Consider the following 18,609-nt stretch of genomic DNA (forward strand, 5'->3'; position numbering starts at 1 on the left):
GGCAACTTTCAACGAACTGTGAATATGAACCCCCAGATCCCTCTGCTCGTCCACACTGCCAAGTACCTTGCCGTTTACCCTGTACTCTGCCCTGGGGTTTGTCCTTCCAAGGTGTACCACCTCACACTTCTCCGGATTGAACTCCATCTGCCACTTGTCAGCCCAGCTCTGCATCCTATCAATATCCCTCTGTAAGCTCCGACAGCCCTCTACACTATCCACAACACTGCCTATCTTAGTGTCGTCCGCAAACTTACTAACCCAGCCCTCCACCCCCTCATCTGAGTCATCTATAAATATCACAAAAAGTAGAGGTCCCAGAACCGATCCCTGCGGGACACCACTAGTCACTGCCTTCCAATCCGAGGGCACTCCTTCCACCACAACCCTCTGCTTTCTACATGCAAGCCAATTCCTAATCCACACAGCCAAGCTTCCTTGGATCCCTTGGCCTCTGACCTTCTGAAGAAGCCTACCATGAGGAACCTTATCAAATGCCTTACTAAAATCCATGTAAACCACATCCACCACACTGCCCTCATCAATCTTCCTGGTCACCTCCTCAAAGAACTCTATCAGGCTTGTGAGGCAAGATCTTCCCTTCACAAAGCCATGCTGGCTGTCCCTAATCAGTCCATGATTCTCTAGGTGTTCATAAATCCTATCCCTTAAAATCCTTTCTAACAACTTACCCACCACAGACGTGAGACTCACCGGTCTATAATTCCCTGGCCTATCCCTATTACCTTTTTTGAACAAGGGGACCACATTCGCAATCCTCCAATCCTCCGGCACCACCCCCGTAGACAACGAGGACTCAAAGATCCTTACCAGCGGTTTAGCAATCTCCTCCCTAGCCTCTCGAAGCAGCCTGGGGAAAATCCCGGCAGGCCCCGGAGATTTATCTGTCTTAATATTATTTAACAACTTCAACACATCCTCTCTCTTGATATCAACAACCTCGAGAACATTACCCCTACCAGCACTCCCTTCCGCATCATCAAGACCCCTCTCCCTGGTGAATACCGAAGAGAAGTACTCATTGAGAACTTCTCCCACTTCCGCCGCCTCCAGGCAAATTCTCCCACCTTTGTCCTTAATCGGACCTACCTTCACCCTAGCCATCCTCCTACCCTTCACGTACTTGAAAAAGGCCTTGGGATTTTCCTTAACCCTACTAGCCAAAGCCTTTTCATGTCCCCCTCTAGCTCTCCTCAGCCCTTTCTTAAGTTCCTTCCTCGCTTCCCTATATTCCTCACAGGCCCTGTCTGAACCTTGCTGCTTATACCTCACGCATGTTACCTTCTTCTCCCTAACAAGTCGTTCCACCTCTCTCGTCACCCACGGTTCCTTCACCCTGCCATTCCTTCTCTGCCTCACCGGGACATATTTATCCCTAACATCCTGCATAAGATCCTTGAATATCGACCACATCCCCATGGTACATTTTCCTTCAAAAAGGACATCCCAATTTACACTCCCAAGTTCTCTCCTTATAGCCTCGTAGTTAGCCCTTCCCCAATTGAAAAACCTCTTGTCCTCTCTGCACCTGTCCCTGTCCATGACAATTTTAAAGGTTACGGAGCAATGGTCACTGTCCCCCAAATGCTCACCCACCAATAGATCCTTCACCTGTCCCGGTTCATTTCCTAAAACTAGATCTAACATGGCATTCCCTCTAGTCGGCCTGTCAACATACTGCGTCAGGAATCCCTCCTGGACACATTTAACAAATTCTGTCCCATCTAAACCTTTGGCACTAAGCAGGTTCCAGTCTATATTTGGGAAGTTGAAGTCTCCCATTATAACAACCCTGTTATTTCTGCTTCTCTCCAAACACTGCCTGCCAATCTGCTCCTCTATATCTCTACTGCTACCGGGGGGCCTATAGAATACTCCTAGTAGAGTAACTGCTCCTTTCTTGTTCCTTAACTCCACCCATACGGACTCTAGAGATGATCCTTCTACAACATCCATCTTTTCCACAGCCGTAACAGTGTCCCTGACCAGTATCGCCACCCCTCCACCTCTTCTCCCCCCTTCCCTATCCCTCTTAAAACACCAAAAACCAGGAATATTCAATATCCACTCCTCTCCTGACGTCAGCCACGTCTCAGTAATAGCCACGATATCAGAGTCCCCCATACTTATCCAAGCCCTCAGTTCATCCCCCTTATTCCTGACACTTCTTGCATTTAAGTAAACACACTTCAGTCCATCTACCTTACTACTTTTACAGCCTGTATTCCGCTTCTCCTTCCCCAAAGCCTCTCTACCTGTTTGATCTAACTTTTCCCCATTCCCTTCTTCCTCTGACCTACTCCTCCGGTTCCCTTCCCCCTCACAAACTAGTTTAAACCCTCCTGTACCACCCTAGCAAATCTCGCCGCAAGGATATTGGCCCCCTTCTGGTTCGGGTGTAACCCGTCCTCTCTGTACAGGTCCCACCTTCCCGAGAAGAGATCCCAATGATCCAGAAATCTAAAACCCTCCCTCCTGCACCAACTTCTCAGCCACACATTTATCTGCCACCTCCTCCTATTCCTACCTTCACTATCACGTGGCACTGGCAACAATCCCGAGATTGCTACCCTTGAGGTCCTGTTCCTCAATTTTCTGCCTAGCTCCCTGAACTCACTCTTCAGGACCTCATCCCCCTTCCTACCTATGTCATTGGTGCCAATATGGACCACAACTTCTGGCTGCTCTCCCTCCCACTCAAGAATTCTGTGGACCCGATCAGTGACATCCCGGACCCTGGCACCTGGGAGGCAACATACCATCCGGGATTCATGCTCACTGCCACAGAACCTCCTGTCTGTTTCCCTGACTATCGAGTCCCCTATCACTACCGCATGTCTCTTTCCCACCCTTCCCTTCTGAGCAGCAGTACCAGTCCCAGTGCCAGAGACCTGGTAACTGCAGCTAGGCCCCTGCAGGTCATCCCCCTCAACAGCTTCCAAGGCAGAAAACTTGTTACTGACGGGAACAGCCTCCGGGGCTCTCTGTCCTGTCTGCCTGCCTGACTTCTTCTTCCTCTTCCCTCCCCTGACCGTCACCATTCTATCTGCCCCCTGAACCTCAGATGTACCTACCCTAAGGGGGGTGACTGTCACCTGATGCACCGTGTCTACATAACTCTCTCCCTCCCTTATGCTGCGCAGTGTTTGTAGCTGCGACTCCAACTCATCAACTCTGAGCCGGAGTTCATCCAGCCTCCAGCACTTACTGCAGATGTGGCCATCTTGGACCGCAGCAAGGTCCACGAGTTCCCACATCAAACAGCTGCAGCACACTACCATGTCCTCCATCTGACTACCTTTTTTTTCCCTAGTTAGTCCCACCTACAATTCTATAATGACCTAAAGCTAAACCTTGCCTTTACCTACTTACCAGCTACTTACCCTCCTTGCCCCTTCACGCCGAAGCCCCTTGAGCCAAAGCCCAGAACACTCTGCTGCCACTCACTCCGCTGCCCGCTCCGACGCTGCCCGCTCTCTAGGCTGTTTGCTTTTTAAGCTGCCCGCGCCGCGCCTGCACAGTCCAGCCCCCACTCGACTACTTAAAAAACTTATTAAAAAATCTAACCTTACACTAAAAACCCTAACAAAAACTAACCTATGATAGGGTCTTTCAAGAGACCGTTAGATAAGTACACAGAGCTGAATAAAATAGAGGGCTATGGGTAAGCCTAGTAATTTCTAGGGTAGGGACATGTTTGGCACAGCTTTGTCGGCTGAAGGGCCTGAATTGTGCTATAATTGTTCTATGTTCTAAATATACTAACATAGTGGAACGATACCAGAAAACAGAAGCAAAATTCTGCAAGTACAAATTAAAAGCAGAAAATGTTGGTAAAAGCAGAAAATGTTGGTAAAAATGAAGAGCGAAACACCCTTTCCAGTTATTAAACTTCCATCAGAAATAGTTTAAAAATGTAAAAGTAGAAAAATTATCGGAATATTTACAGTCCGTGATACTCTGGGAGACAATGACCCTTTGACATTTGTAGAAAGCATCAGGGTTCAGGGGTGAGGAGAGGTACAAATAGATGTTTAACTGTTGGCATGTTGCAGGGAATGAAATGAAAACTAAAAATTAAGATACATGGTACAAGTTTCGTTTTGACAGTTCCAAACCAGGGCAAGTCCCACTCCACCCAAAACTTAAGTGTGTGAAGAATAGGCATGTCACAATCAATGCTGCCATCTTCGAGATCTGTTGTTTCAACTGTACAAGTGTTCAACTGTACCAGTTGGTTCTTGACATGGGTGTACCCGGAGGAGGTTCCCTTAGAGAAGTCATCTCAGAGAAATTCACATGAGACAGCACAGAAGCTTCCAGAAGACTACTTAGAACAGAGAAGAGATCTCTTTGCAGGAGCCCTTACTACCTGGCGTGTACAGAATAAATTACCTACTGCAACATCTATGAAGGAAGCTGTCTGAACTTGTGCCTACCTCAAATGAAACCTCAGAATAGTCCAAGGCACATAATGCAATCTTGCATCATGTTGCACTGATGCACTCTGTGTAAAGAACACCATAGGCAATAAACATCATGAGACTTCTTGAAGACTTCTGACTCCCCCATAGTATTGCTAACACAGTTGGTCAAATCTGACAAGTAGTGAAAGGGATTCCACTCCTGATCTATTCAGCTGCCTTATTCAGCAATATCAACAAATTCTACAGGTCAACTCTGCAGGTCACTGATATCTTCAGACCAAAGCTGTCTACTCTGGTACCTCCATTTGAGCTGCCATGACAAAGGATTGTTACTGTTAGCTGATGACATGCCTCAATAATTTGTTATGCAATCCAGATAGGGGACAAGAGTCATAAATTTGTTGTGTAATCCACTCAAGGGAGCAGCATCCCCACAGTGAAAGTCTTTCTGTCACACTTGCTAAAGCAGATCACTAGCATGTTTAAATAATCCTTCCACTGCCAGGCCTGCTGGTTTGCTACAAGTTGCATAACCTTATCTATAAGGTTAGCAACTGTGCTTTAAACAGCTCTGGAAAGCACCAACACTTGTATATATATTAATTGCTGCTATTTATTAACTACAATAGTAAGCTATTGTAGATACCAACAATCAGTACATCATGTTCGAATATCTGCATTGTATAAATAAATATTCCATTCTAGTGAGCTTCCAGGTAAACACCAGTGAAATTGGACATGATAGCTAATGATAGTTCACTAAATAAGGGAAACATATTGCTTTAAAAGGTAACAAAAGCTGATTTGACTGTACAACTGGCTGCTGACATGCTGGTCTCTCACAGCTGTCACGAAATCTAATAAATTTATTAGATCCAAAGTTGATGAAGTTACATTTACTTCAAAAAGCAAAGAAAAATGGGTTGAGAGGGGAAAATAAATCAGCCATGATCGAGTGGCAGGGCAGACTCGATGGGCCGAATGGCCTAATTCTGCTCCTATGTCTTATGGTCTAAAAAGCTGCTGAAAGCCATTAATAGATGAATAAGACAAAGAACAAAAACCATTTCAGGACTAGAATCTGAAAGCATCGATACCACCTTTTTTTCATTTTCTTTGCAGGCAATGACCGACTGGATGAAATACAGATGTCAATGGCCCTCCTCTATATCTGCAGGAGATTTTCTTTTAAAGTTTACATTTGGGCTGCCAACTTCTGCAAGACCAGTTTCTGAAGTACCAGCAGAGTTAATATACCATGGGATCAGTGTCAAAGCAACTTACAGTGGTGATGTTTATAGTAAATTTACAAATTTCACAACATTGTATACATTTATTATACACGCATGAGACCAATCATGTAATCTGGCAATCAGTTCCAGGACGGAGATCAACAAATAAATTGGAATCGATCTACACTTCAGACCTCAAATTCCTTTGATTGATGCTTTGCTATTTCAAGTAGCAAATAATCCAGACTCATCAATGAAGTTCAATTCAGTTAGCTGTGTAGTAAGATTCCTGCAGGAATACTTTCTAAGGATAATACAGTAAAATGACCATTAGATGTTACCAGGACAGCAAATGCGTCCACATGTTTCTCATTGAGGAAATAGGGCTTGATATTAGATAAATAACTTCATGAAAATAACTTAAAGCAATATTATGCCAAATTGATTCATTTTAAACACCATAGGGATTTTAATTTCCTATACTGGTGAAGTTTCATTTCCTCTACTGGTTCACTGTCTATTCTCAGGATTATATTAAAATAATGCAAAAGTAATGTCAGTGACACATTTAGTGCTCTGCTACTAAGAAATTAAATTCTGATGTGGATGTAGGTTACCTTCAATAATATGAAATTCAAGCCAACTGAGATGAGGCGGGAAGTGATTGCAATCATGAACAGGGGTTGTTCCATATGGTGAAGTATAAAAGACTGTGGATCCATCCAGAGACAAAGTTACAAAATTAACTCTTGTCCCATATTCCCAAATGACAATAATGACTACACTGATTGTGAAAGACTAGAGCATTCAGAGAATGTGAAAATCAGTACACATCTTCTTACCATAGCTCTGAAAGTGCACACATCTCTATGTATTGTCATATCTTTCTAAAGTTTTCATGCATAGGATATGATTCTTTCTGCTAATAATCAGTGACAATGAATTATATCTGGATGGGTAAAATAGTCTTTTGTACCAATTGTTATCAGAATAGGACAGTAATATAACACAAGCCTGTACTTTACAGTTATATTACTACCAGCTCGTTTTCAAATAGGAGCTTGCTCATGACATCAATCAGAACCCTGATCAGTTACATACAAGTCAAGCTGTCTATGTAATATCCCTAAACAAGCCAGCAACAGTGCAGAGACATCCATTATGCAGTTTCCAAACTATACTGCAGTATACAACTCCAATAACAATTCTAAAGTTGCTTGTTTTATGTTGTTTATTCGCCAGGAATAACCCAAACATAAAAATGGGAAAATTATAAAATAACCACATAAAATATATCCAGTGAAAAGGATATGAAGATTACCCTCCTCCAAATTGCAACCTACTCTATACATTCAGCATGAGAGTCATACAGTCATAGAGCTTTCCAGCACAAAAACAGGCCTTTGGCACACTTCATCCATGCTAACCATAACACCCATCTACACTAATCCCATTTGCTGTCATCAAACCCATGTCCCTCTACTCCTTTCCTTTCCAAGCACCTGTACAAGTGCCTTTCAAATGCTATTTTCGTACCCGCCTCTACTACCTCCTCTGGCAGCTCGTTCCAGATACCCACACCTACTGTAGGACAAACTCACCGCTCGGGTGTCCTTTAAAATTCTCACCAGTTTACTACGTCCTTGAGTTTTAAATTCCCCACACTAGGAAAAAGACTATCTATCCTATCTATTCCCCTCTATTTTATAAACCTCTGCATGGTCACCCCTCAGCCTCCAGCCTCTCCATATCTCCTTATATAAAGCCTTCCATTCCAGGCAACATTCTGGTGAATCGTGCTTGCAGTAACATCTCATGAACAGTTATAAAGAACCTCTGCCTCCCCTCAACTTCACTGATGCTAAGCTCCCCAATTCCCAGGAATCTCCCCAGTATCTCCACGTGTCAGCAGATTATTCAGCTACAGAGGAGATGAAGGCCAAACTCTCACCCAATAGCATACTGCAATGCCAAACTGTTGCCTGTTTACAATCTGTTACTTTACAGTTATAGAGTCATCAGCATGGAAACAGGCCTTCCAGCCTAACTAGTCCATGCCAACCAAGATTCCCATTTGCCCACATTTGGCCCATATCCCGCTAAACCTTTCCTATCCATGTACCTGCCTCAACCACTTCCTCTGAGACCTCATTCCATATACTGATCATGCTCTGGGCAAAAAAGTTGCCCGTCAGGTTCCTATTAAATCTCTCCCCTCTCAACTTAAACCTATGCCCTTTAGTTCTTGATTCCCCAACCCTGGGAAAAAGACTGTGTGTACTCACCCTATCTATGCCCCTCATGATTTTATACACCTCTATAAGATCACCCCTCATTCTTCTACGCTCCAATGAAAGAAGTTCCAGTAGTAGAGAGAAGATAAAACAGGTAACCATCTGAAATATTAATCCTGTTTCTCTCTCCATAACTGCTGCCTGATCTGCTGTGTTACTTCCAGCATTGTTTTTACTTCAGATTTCCAGCATCTGCAGTTTTTTTGATTTTCACTTTAAAGGAAACTATGGATTCAATATTTTTTGTTCTGCATGGTACAGCTACATATTGAATAAATTCACTGATCCAGAGATGCAACTATGTCCAAATAATTCTAAAGTAAGATGATCTCACACATTAAGCATTGCAACTGTGGCAAACTTAAGATCTTGGTGACCAAATTTCTACTCACTTTTCAAAATCCATGAAGTGGGACAAAAAATGCTTTCTAGGAGAATGAGGGAAGTCAAGCAGTCCTTTTTTGATGTATTTAAAATGTAATTGGGTTTTGAATAAATTACCAGAGAAGGCTGCTGGAGTGTACAATATATCTTCATGAAAGAGGTATGGGATACAATGAGAGTCTACGCTAATGTCAATTACTGTGAACAAGGATACACTGTCGGACCCTCATAACACTTTTCTATTCCTAATAATTGCTACTTTGATGTTAAAGATGTAAAAAGGATAATTTTAATATCAAGCCCACTAAAATATTCCATTAAACTAGAATTATCTGTCTCCTCCTTCCCAACAGATTAAAACAGTTGAGAAGTTTACATCAGGGAATACCTGTAATTATTTAAACAAATTGAGATGCCTCAAACGAAACTGGATTTTAAGTCAACAATGAAGAGCAAACCTCCGGATGACTCAGTAGATGAACAGTACAGTCTCCACTTTGATGATGCTACAGGAGACTAGGTATTGTTTCCACAGTCTTCCAAGAGACACTGTTGCCATATTGCCATGTGGTCGCCCATCTGTATTAATCCCATCTTCCTGCACTTGGCCTGTACCCTTCGATGACTGGATGATTCAAGAGCTCACATGGACACTTCTTAAATGCTGTTAGTGACTCTGCTTCTACCAATCTCTCTGTTAGAGCTTTTCAGGTACTCACCACTCTGCGTGAAAAATCCCCTCAAAAACTCTTACCGTTAGCCTAAATCTATGTCCTCTAATTCTATTCAGCTTTGATAAGGGGAAAAGATTCCTGCAGTCTCGCCCATGTATACCCCTTAATTTTATATACCTCAATCATGTTTCCTCAGCTTCCTCCAGTCTCTCTTCATAACTGAACTGCTCCATCCCGGGCAGCATCCTGGTGAACCTCCTTTGCAGCCTCTCCAGCACTATCACATCTTTTCTATCATGTGGTGACCAGAACTGCACACAGTACTCCAGCTGAGGTCTGACCAATGTTTTATAAAGTTGGAGCATGACCTCCCTGCTCTTGTATTCATTGCCCCAACTAATTGCCAGCATTCCACATGATTTCATAACCATTTTGTCCACCTGCACTGCTACCTTTAAGGATCTTTAGACTTGCACACCAAGTTCCCTCTGTTCCTCAATACTCCCTTGGACCTCACCATTCATGGTGTATGCCCTAGCCTCATTAGTACTCCCAAAATGCAATACCTCACATGTATCCCGAATAAATACCATCTGCCCTTTCTTAGTCCATATCACCGACACATTGCTATCACCCTACAACTATCTTCCACACTGTCAACAACTCCATCAATCTTCGTGTCATCTGCAAACTTACTGATTTTGCCATTTACATTGACATCCAAATCATTCACGTATGCTACAAACAGCAAGGGTCGCAGCAATAATCCCTGTCGAACACCACTGGTCATAGGCATCCAATCACAAAAACAACCCTCTACTGTCACCCAATCCCCTATTGCCAAGCCAATTTTGGATCCACTTTTCCAACTAGCCCTGGATCCCTTGGGCGCTAACCTCTTCTACCAGTCTCGCACGTGGGACCATGTTGAAAACCTTACTGGAGTCCATGTAAACCACAGCAACTGTACTGCCCTCATCAATACACTTTACCTCCTCAAAAAAATTCAATCAGATCAGGCAGATTTGGAGCTTTGAAGATTCTGCTCTTTACTCCTGGTATAGGCATCAAAACTATATAAGCCACATCAATTATAGGCAAGTTTTACACAGAGAGTGGTGGGGGCCTGGAATGCACTACTGGGGTAGTGACAGAGGCAGATAGCATAGGGGTGCTAGCAGGCAGCAGAACTCCTAAGGCAGCCCTAGCTCCTTACAAGAAGCAGCTCATGACAGGCGTTATTCAAGAGTAGTGGGTGATTTTACTGAGTGTGATTAAGTGTGAATGTGGGGCTTTGAACGAAAAAGATTGGGAACTACTGCACTAGTAGAATACTTCCATTTCTGAAAAGAAAAAAAATGAGTGGAGTTTGAGTGGAGTTTGAGTGTGATGGGGAATCACACACATATTTATTTCTAGGCCCTGAGTCTGTTGCAGCGCAGACTGTTGAAATAAATGATTCCTGCCTCTGTCCTAATTAAAATATGTTTTACTCTTGTACCTATGGAGTGTGGGACGACTATCGAAAACCACCCATAATTTAGCTCTTGACATGCGAAATGGGAGAATTCCAATCCTAAAATTATTTTAATAAATACAAAATTCCTATTAAAAAATTGGAAGCTTTGACCACAAATCATAAATGGTTTTTCTGCTACATTTAAGCAGTTCAACTTACCTTTCTATTTGCATTATAAACAGAAAAGAAGAGTCTGCGTTTATTGTGCGTCCGAAGAGGCCTAACTCTTGCTGATGTGTCATTTGTAGAAAGAAGCTGTTGACCAGTCCTCTCCAGCTGCTTTTTCTTGAATAGAATTTCCTCAGGACCAGGATTGTTCGAAGAATTAGGCTCATTATCACCTAAAATACTAACAGCCACAGTTATTTTTAAGTATTGTAACTTATTCAGAAGAAATTATTTTCTTTCTTTATAGAAATATTTCAAAAGGATGCAACTATTGCAAAAAACAAATGATTGTAGGTACTTACATCAATGACAGAAATGGTCATTTTCACCCTATTTATCATGCATGGTAAAACTACACTGTGGCTCTCAACAGGTACAAATTTGAAAGTACGAAATTCTAAGCACAGCAGGCCTGAATTGATTAACATTCTGCAGTACTTTAAAGCAAGCAATCACAGTGAACTTTTATAAGTGATGCACAATTTCCTTTCCATTGCTACAAGCAGCAGATCCTGATTTACAATGTTACAGAAGTTTCAGCTGTCAGTTTGTTTTCTTTCTGCTTCCTGAAACAGGCATTGTAGTTTGCATATGCTTTTATGTTGCATCAGAATTTGTTACATTAAAAAGATTAAACCTCCCAAAGTACATTTTGATAAATGTGCTTTGCCTAATGCATATAAACAATGGGTTTGTCTGCACACCTTAACTTTCATAATATTAAAACAAATGAAGAGGAATTAAAGGAGGAAGTGCGACCCTCAAGCCCTGCATGTTATTGCAATTTATACTTGTTTTACATTTAGATGGTAATTAACAAGGTTCCTAGGAAGTTTCTACATGTTGCCATTGACTGAATTGACAGGGAAGCTGGTGTAAATGTCAGCATAATTTAAACTGAGAAAATTTCAGCTCAATATAAACCCACTCTTGCTCCGGAAAAGGTGTAATTTAAAGCAGCAGTCTTCTTGGCTATCACCTTAACATGATCACTGGCCTTTCTGGGTCCAGAAAACATGCTGTTCTGATTGTAGCCTGGTGGCCATGACTCATAGGCCTGGATTTTGCAGTCAGCAGTGAAGCAATGATGCTTGCAACTGAGCTCAAAGACTGCTAGCCAAGGAGAACTGCTAACCTCTGTGGCATTGGCTTCTCCTCTGACACTGCTGTTCAACTTCAAAGTGGGAACCTTTCAATTCAGCAACTGCAAAGTTATTAAGCTGGCTGACAAGTTAACCATTTTAAATAATTCCCAGAAACAGCAAACCAAGTAAAAAGGACAACATAAGCAGCTTTTTTAAAATATTTAACAAAATACTAAATAAAGATGGACAGAAATGGAAAATATTAATTATTTTCCAAAGTAAATGAGGAATTTACAATCCACATTCATAAAAGTAGGTTTTATCAGACTAGAGTAATTATAGTTGGTATATTATTAAAATCTCCCAAACCTTATGCAACAATACATAACATTTTCGGGTATTTTACAGCAAGACTATCTTGTGAACACCTCAAGTTCTTGTTAAGCGAGTTCCAATGTCGACATTGTAATAATGGTGAATTGGTGACAGAATATGATGCACACTGATATTCAATTTTAAGTGAAGCTGAGATGCATTCCACAACTCTACTCACTTGGGAAACTGAACGCATTATTCATACCTAAATGTAGTACAGCAACATGACTGACTGAAGTCTGAAATATATGAAAATACCTTCGGAATCAAATTTGTAGGTTCCTAACTAATTTCTACCATATACTCACTTCACATGTCAAATATAAATTGTATTCATGCTAATTTTTCTTTCAGTCTGACCTCCCTGAGCCTGAGCAGCAGCTTGATGATCTAAATCCATTAATTACTTTTATTGTCTTTTGAACTCCTTGGCTTTCAGAAGCTATGGTCTTTGGGAGAAAATTAAACAGTTCAAGTACTTGTAAAAATGCAATTAGATTTGTGCTTGGTATACAATGATTTCTACTTTGTTATGGGTTGCCTTCTGGACAGGATTATTGATAGATGCTTTAAGGAAGATGTACTAATCACGATGACAAAGCTAGTCACAGCACTCCATCTCAGGATCAATGCAATGCAGTCTCTACAGATACCATCATAACACAGAAGAACTAGGACATTGCAGGAGATCAAAAAGAACTAGACAGTATCAATTCATTTAAATACATTTTCAGTTTAAAGACATGCATTTTACACCTCCTACTCAGATACCATTTAACCAGGGTTGTTGTACTTGATTAATACCACATTGACAAGTGTGATATTCAACTTTGACACCAGATGCATTTATTAATCATTTGTGCCACCCATTCTCATGTAAAATAAATTACCAATGTGACTGTTAAAGAGATGAAAAAACAAGTGCCTTACCTGCAGGTGGGGGCCTCAAGACGGTTGCATGCCTTACAGGATACAGGAGAAGAAGCAGGAGATAAATTGAGTGGAGGAATCAAACTGTTGACTGATTCTGTTAGCTGTGCACTCTGCAGGCAATTAATAAACAATCCTTTCAACTTCTGCCTCTAAGCGCACAATTCGGTGAATGTGAAGCAAATACCTAAACAGCAATTTTCTAGGTTGAACTATCCTTAACATACATCTTGAACTAGAGACAATTTTTACAAAACCCTTTCTTTACCTCACTTATTCAACATGTTTTTGCATAAAAAGACTGTGACGCATTATAACAGACCACTCCTGGCAGTGCATATAATCAACTGGTTCCAGTTTAAACTTTTAGACATTTTCTTTCTACCTGTTTATCTATATTCCTTAGAAGAAGTGAAGGGCTGCTTGGTGACATTTCCAAATTGCAATCCAGAGTTGAATATATCATCTCTGCAGGAGTTTTATTATTCTCTGCTGCAACTAATAAAACTGCTGCTTCTGTCTTGGAAGGCTGCGAATCATCCAGGATTACCATTTCCTAGACAACGATTACAAAGAATGGCTGGTGTTAGAAAACAATTGGTTTATCAAACAGCTTCAATAGCCAGCAAAGTGATCTTCAAAAAGATTATTTTCAAGACTACACAAATTAAAAATATACTGCTTCCGTTGCCCAACGTGATCTTCTGCAAATGAGATCCCAGACAATGAGTTAGGACAGACAAGTCCAATCTTATCCTCAACCAATATCTACTTTCCAACAGGATTAATGAGTAATCAAAATGAGAGAAAACCCTCGCAGGTTTTACTCTTCCACCTCAAGTCTCAAGGCAACTGCAGTACTGAGCAAGAGCAGTTTACTCACAGACCAGAGAGATGAGGCCTGGAAGTTAACTGATCTACAGAGCTTAGAACCACAGCGCAAGGTATTGTTTCCAACTGAACTAGAATATCAAACAATGTGTACAGCTACAGCCTTTTGTTTTCAACTGTACATGAGCCAATGTGTTTAGTCCTCTTCACAACCCGTTAGTCATTAACTATATTAATCTCCCTGACAGCCATCTGAAAATGGACCAGAATGCTCTTAGCCTTAGTGTTGTTTTCACTGCTTGATGAGGTTTTACCTTCAATCTCACCCATCACTAAAACTGCCTATTTCCACACCAATAAGGCCACTTAACATCATCTCTGCCTCAGCTCATCTAGGACTCAGAACAGTACAGCACAGGAACATGCCCTTCGGCCCACGATGTTGTGCCGAATTAATTAAACTAGTAATTAAATGCCTAACTAAACTAATCCCTTCTGCCTACACAGAGTCCATATCCCTCCATTCTTTGCACATTCACGTGCCAATCTAAGAGCCTCTTAAATGCCTCTATCGTATTTGCTTCCACTACCACCCTTGGCAGTGCATCCCAGGCACCCACCACTCTCTATTAAGAAACTTGCCTCATGCATCTCCTTTGAATTTAGCCCCTCTCACCTTAAATGCATTTCCCCTAGCATTAGACATTTCGACCCTGGGGAAAGATACCGGCTGTCTATCTATGTCTCTCATAATCTTATAAACTTCTATCAGGTCTCTCCTCAGCTTCAGCTGCTCCAGAGAAAATAACCCAAGTTTATCCAACCTTTTCTTATAGCATATGCCCTCTAATCCGGGCAGCATCCTGGTAAACCTCTTCTGCATCCTCTCCAAAGCCTTCACATCCTTCCTATAATGGGGCAACCAGAATTGAATGCAATACTCCACATGCAGCCTACCCAGAGTTTTATAAAGCTGCAACATAACTTCCTGACTCTTGAACTCAAAGACTCAACCATATGCCTTCTTTACCACCAAATCAACCTGTGCAGCCACTTTCAGGGAGCTATGGACTTGGACCCCTAGATCCCTCTGGACCCCTAGATCCCTCTGTATATCAACACTGCTAAGGGTCTTGCCATTAACTGTGTACTGTCCCTTTACATTTGATTTCCCAAAGTGCAACACCTCACACTTAGCTGGAACAACCTGTTGTTCATGTTGCTGAAATCCTCACCCCTGACTTGACGACTTCAACACACTGCCAGGCAGCTTCCCAAGTTCCTCTCTGAGTAAATTTGATATTGTTCAGAACTCTCAACTTACACACACCAAATGTAAATCACCCATTGTGCTGGTGGTTGTTGACCTACATTGACTCTCAGTTAAGGAATGCTTCAATATTAAAATTCTCATCCTTGTTTTCAAGTTCCTCCCTAGTTACCAACTCTAATCTCTTCCAGTCTGAGATTTGAGATGACTGAACTTTTTCAGTTCTGGCCTCTTGCTCATTCCTGACTTCAATTACTTCAAGATTTGCAGGTGTGCCATGTCCAAATGCTCTGGAACTCCCTCCAACTTTTATCTCTTCCCTTCTTTAAACCATCCTCTCCAGCCAAGCTTTTGGCAATATCCCATAATATTGCATTTGGTTTGACAAAATTGATTTCAATAATGCTCATCTGAATTTCTGATATATTAAGGGATAGAAATCAAATCCATTGATGAAATAAATTGCTCTATCAATGGAAGTACAAAGAATTTGGAAGAAAAATACCGCTGAAATAGATGTTTAAAAAAAAGGCACTTGACACAAAAAGGCGGCTTTGACTCCATGAGAAAAAGTTTAGAAATCCCACTTAAGCTCCCTATGGGCCAAATCATTTGGAGATAACTGACAATAGCATGATGACTGATGTGGGAAATTTCTACATTAATACCGTAGAAAATAATCTTCTGAGGTAGTTGGTGAGACAAAGGCAGTGGGAAGGGAGCTTCACTCTACATCTAGCTGTTATGCCTAATGGCTTGATAACATTGCACAATGCCCACATTTAATAAACTTGAGACAAAATACCAGTGTGCCAATGAACCACAGTGGATGAAATCATGTTCTCAAATGGACTGGCATAAATCACATTAACTATTTTCTTCAAATTTGTTGAATTAAAAACCATGATTTTGACTTGATCTCTACCTTGGTGGAACGCATGTGCCTGTAGATGTCGTTCATGTGTCGTATCTTATACTCCAGCTCTGATATCTGTGCCTGAAGCCACGTCCATCGACTTGCAATTTTGGCTCGATCAGCAGCCCATCCCCATTCTGATTGGTGCTTGCTGTAAAACAAGACATTATAAATCCTTTTATTTAGCTGTAATTTATATTTTGTAGCTAACTCCAAAAAGCAATGATTTTTCAAAATTTAAAGCTTTATTTCAATGCAATAAGGTTATACAGATTGACAAATATATACAAAGCAAATTAAATCAGAAATTCAGATCTGACAGTTAAATTAAAATATAAAGGAATAAATCTTAAAATCTTTGATCACTTTCATAGATGTGAATATTTTGTTAAATTTTTGGATTACATGATGCTTTAGGTTCCACCAAATTAAAGTACCTATTTTTTAAATAGAGACTTAAAATCTTCTGACAATTGCTGAAGATCAGTACTTCATAAATACCAATACACACACAGGAGAGACAGCATTTATAGAGTCAGAGTTACACAGCACAGAAATAAGTCCTTCAGCCCACTACCTTTTGGCACTAATTCTATTTGCCCGTATTAGGTCTGTAATCTTCTATGCCTTTCCTATTAGAACCATAAAACACTACAGCACAGAAAACAGGCCATTTGGTTCTTCTAGTCTGTGCCGAAAATTTATTCTGCTAGTCCCATTGACCTGCACTCAGTCCATAACCCTCCAGACCTCTCCCGTCCATGTATCTATCCAATTTATTCTTAAAACTTAAGAGTGAGCCCGCATTTACCACGTCAGATGGCAGCTCGTTCTATACTCCCACTTCTAAGTTCCCCCCAATGTTCCCCCTAAATCTTTCCCCTTTCACCCTAAAGCCATGTCCTCTCATACTTATCGCTCCTAATCTAGGTGGAAAGAGCTTGCTCGCATTTACTCTGTCATACCCCTCATAACTTTGTAAATCTCTTTCAAATCTCCCCTCATTCTTCTATGCTCCAAGGAATAAAGTCCTAACCTGTTCAATCTTTCCCTGTAACTCAACTCCTGAAGACCCGGCAACATTCTAGTTAAATCTTCTCTGTACTCTTTCAATCCTACTGATATCCTTCCTATAGTCAGGTGACCAGAACTGCGCAGAATACTCCAAATGTGGCCTCACCAATGTCTCATACAACCTCAACAAAACATCCCAACTCCTATACTCAATACTTTGATTTATGAATGCCAGGATACCAAAAGCCTTCTTTACAACCCTGTCTACCTGTGATGCCACTTTCAGGGCATTATAGAAACATAGAAAAACTACAGCACAATTCAGGCCCTTCGGCCCACAAAGCTGTGCCGAACATGTCAGAGTCATACAGTATGGAAACAGGCCCTTTGGCCCAACTGTTCCATGCCGAACAAGATTCCCATCTAAACTTGTCCCATTTACCTGCATTTGGCCCATATCCCTCTAAACCCTTCTTATCCATGTACCACTGTTGGATCTCACTAAAATAAAATTGATTCATAGTACCAAGGAATCATTGAAAAAGCAGATTGCTTTTAATAATGGGATTAGATTTTATCCATTTTTAATCTCCTCTGAAAAGGTGATGGTAAACCACCTTCTTGAATAGCTGCAGTTGTGGTGAATGTACCCCTACAATGCTACTGGTAAGGAGTTTCAGGATTTAGACCCAGCAATGATGATATATATAATGTGTGACTTGGGGTAGACCAGTGAGTGGTGGTATTTCCAATGCAACCACTACTTTTATCCTTGTATATGATGCTGGTCACAGAATTACCTGTCACAGTAGACTCAGCAAGTAACTGCATTCATTACGTGCTGAAAGTGGAGGGAGTGAATATTCAGTGTCATAAATGGGGACCCCATCAACTGAACTGCTTTGTCTTGTTTATAGTTGAGCTTCCTGAATAGTGGAGTATGGTTGGAGTTGCACTCACTTATAGAGGTGGAGAGCATTCCATTACACTTCACAGTCATGCCTTGTAAGAGTTGGAAGGTGAGTTGCTCTCCACAGAAAACCCAGACTCTGACCAGATTTTATTCCTACAGCATAATTCTAGCCAATGGTGACCCCTGGGTACGTTATGGTGATGTGGTGATAGTAATGCTGATAAGTGTCATAGGTATAGGGTTGGTCATGGCCGTCTGTTGGCAATTGCGTAAAACAATTGTTACTTGCCACTTTTCAGCCCTTGCCCGAATATTGCTGAGATCATGCAGTCATAGGCAACTTTGATATGTCCCTACCCTAGAAATTACTAGGCTTACCCATAGCTCCACGTACCTATCCAACAGTCTCTTAAAAGAACCTATTGCATCTGACTCCACCACTGTTGCCAGCAGCCCATTCCACGCACTCACCACTCTCTGAGTAAAAAACTTACTCCTGATATCTCCTCTATACCTACTCCCGAGCACCTTAACCCTATGTCCTCTTGTGGCCAAC

The 18,609-nt window shown here is 41.4% G+C and overlaps 2 protein-coding genes across 6 annotated transcripts in view; one reads left to right on the forward strand and one right to left on the reverse strand.

Moving 5' to 3' along the window:
• rpe (ribulose-5-phosphate-3-epimerase) overlaps positions 1-5,850 on the forward strand; it is a 68,126-nt gene extending 62,276 nt beyond the window's left edge. Inside the window, exon 7 of the mRNA XM_052016287.1 lies at positions 5,571-5,850. Within this exon, the coding sequence (XP_051872247.1) occupies positions 5,571-5,577 (7 nt within the window). The 3' untranslated portion in view covers positions 5,578-5,850. The remainder of the gene's footprint in view (positions 1-5,570) is intronic.
• Positions 1-18,609, reverse strand: part of LOC127570566 (KAT8 regulatory NSL complex subunit 1-like protein) — a 107,853-nt gene that overhangs the window by 31,054 nt on the left and 58,190 nt on the right. For 3 of the 5 annotated variants that reach the window (XM_052016239.1, XM_052016255.1, XM_052016274.1), the window contains exons 3-6: positions 16,136-16,277; positions 13,495-13,665; positions 13,110-13,222; positions 10,711-10,900 (exon numbers count right to left, since the gene is read on the reverse strand). In XM_052016239.1, coding sequence (XP_051872199.1) covers positions 10,711-10,900; positions 13,110-13,222; positions 13,495-13,665; positions 16,136-16,277 — 616 coding nt within the window. The remainder of the gene's footprint in view (positions 1-10,710; positions 10,901-13,109; positions 13,223-13,494; positions 13,666-16,135; positions 16,278-18,609) is intronic. The other 2 variants (XM_052016247.1, XM_052016264.1) reach the window with 2 other exon arrangements.

The sequence above is a fragment of the Pristis pectinata genome, chromosome 1 (genome assembly GCF_009764475.1).
Source record: "Pristis pectinata isolate sPriPec2 chromosome 1, sPriPec2.1.pri, whole genome shotgun sequence".
NCBI classification, from domain to species: domain Eukaryota; kingdom Metazoa; phylum Chordata; class Chondrichthyes; order Rhinopristiformes; family Pristidae; genus Pristis; species Pristis pectinata.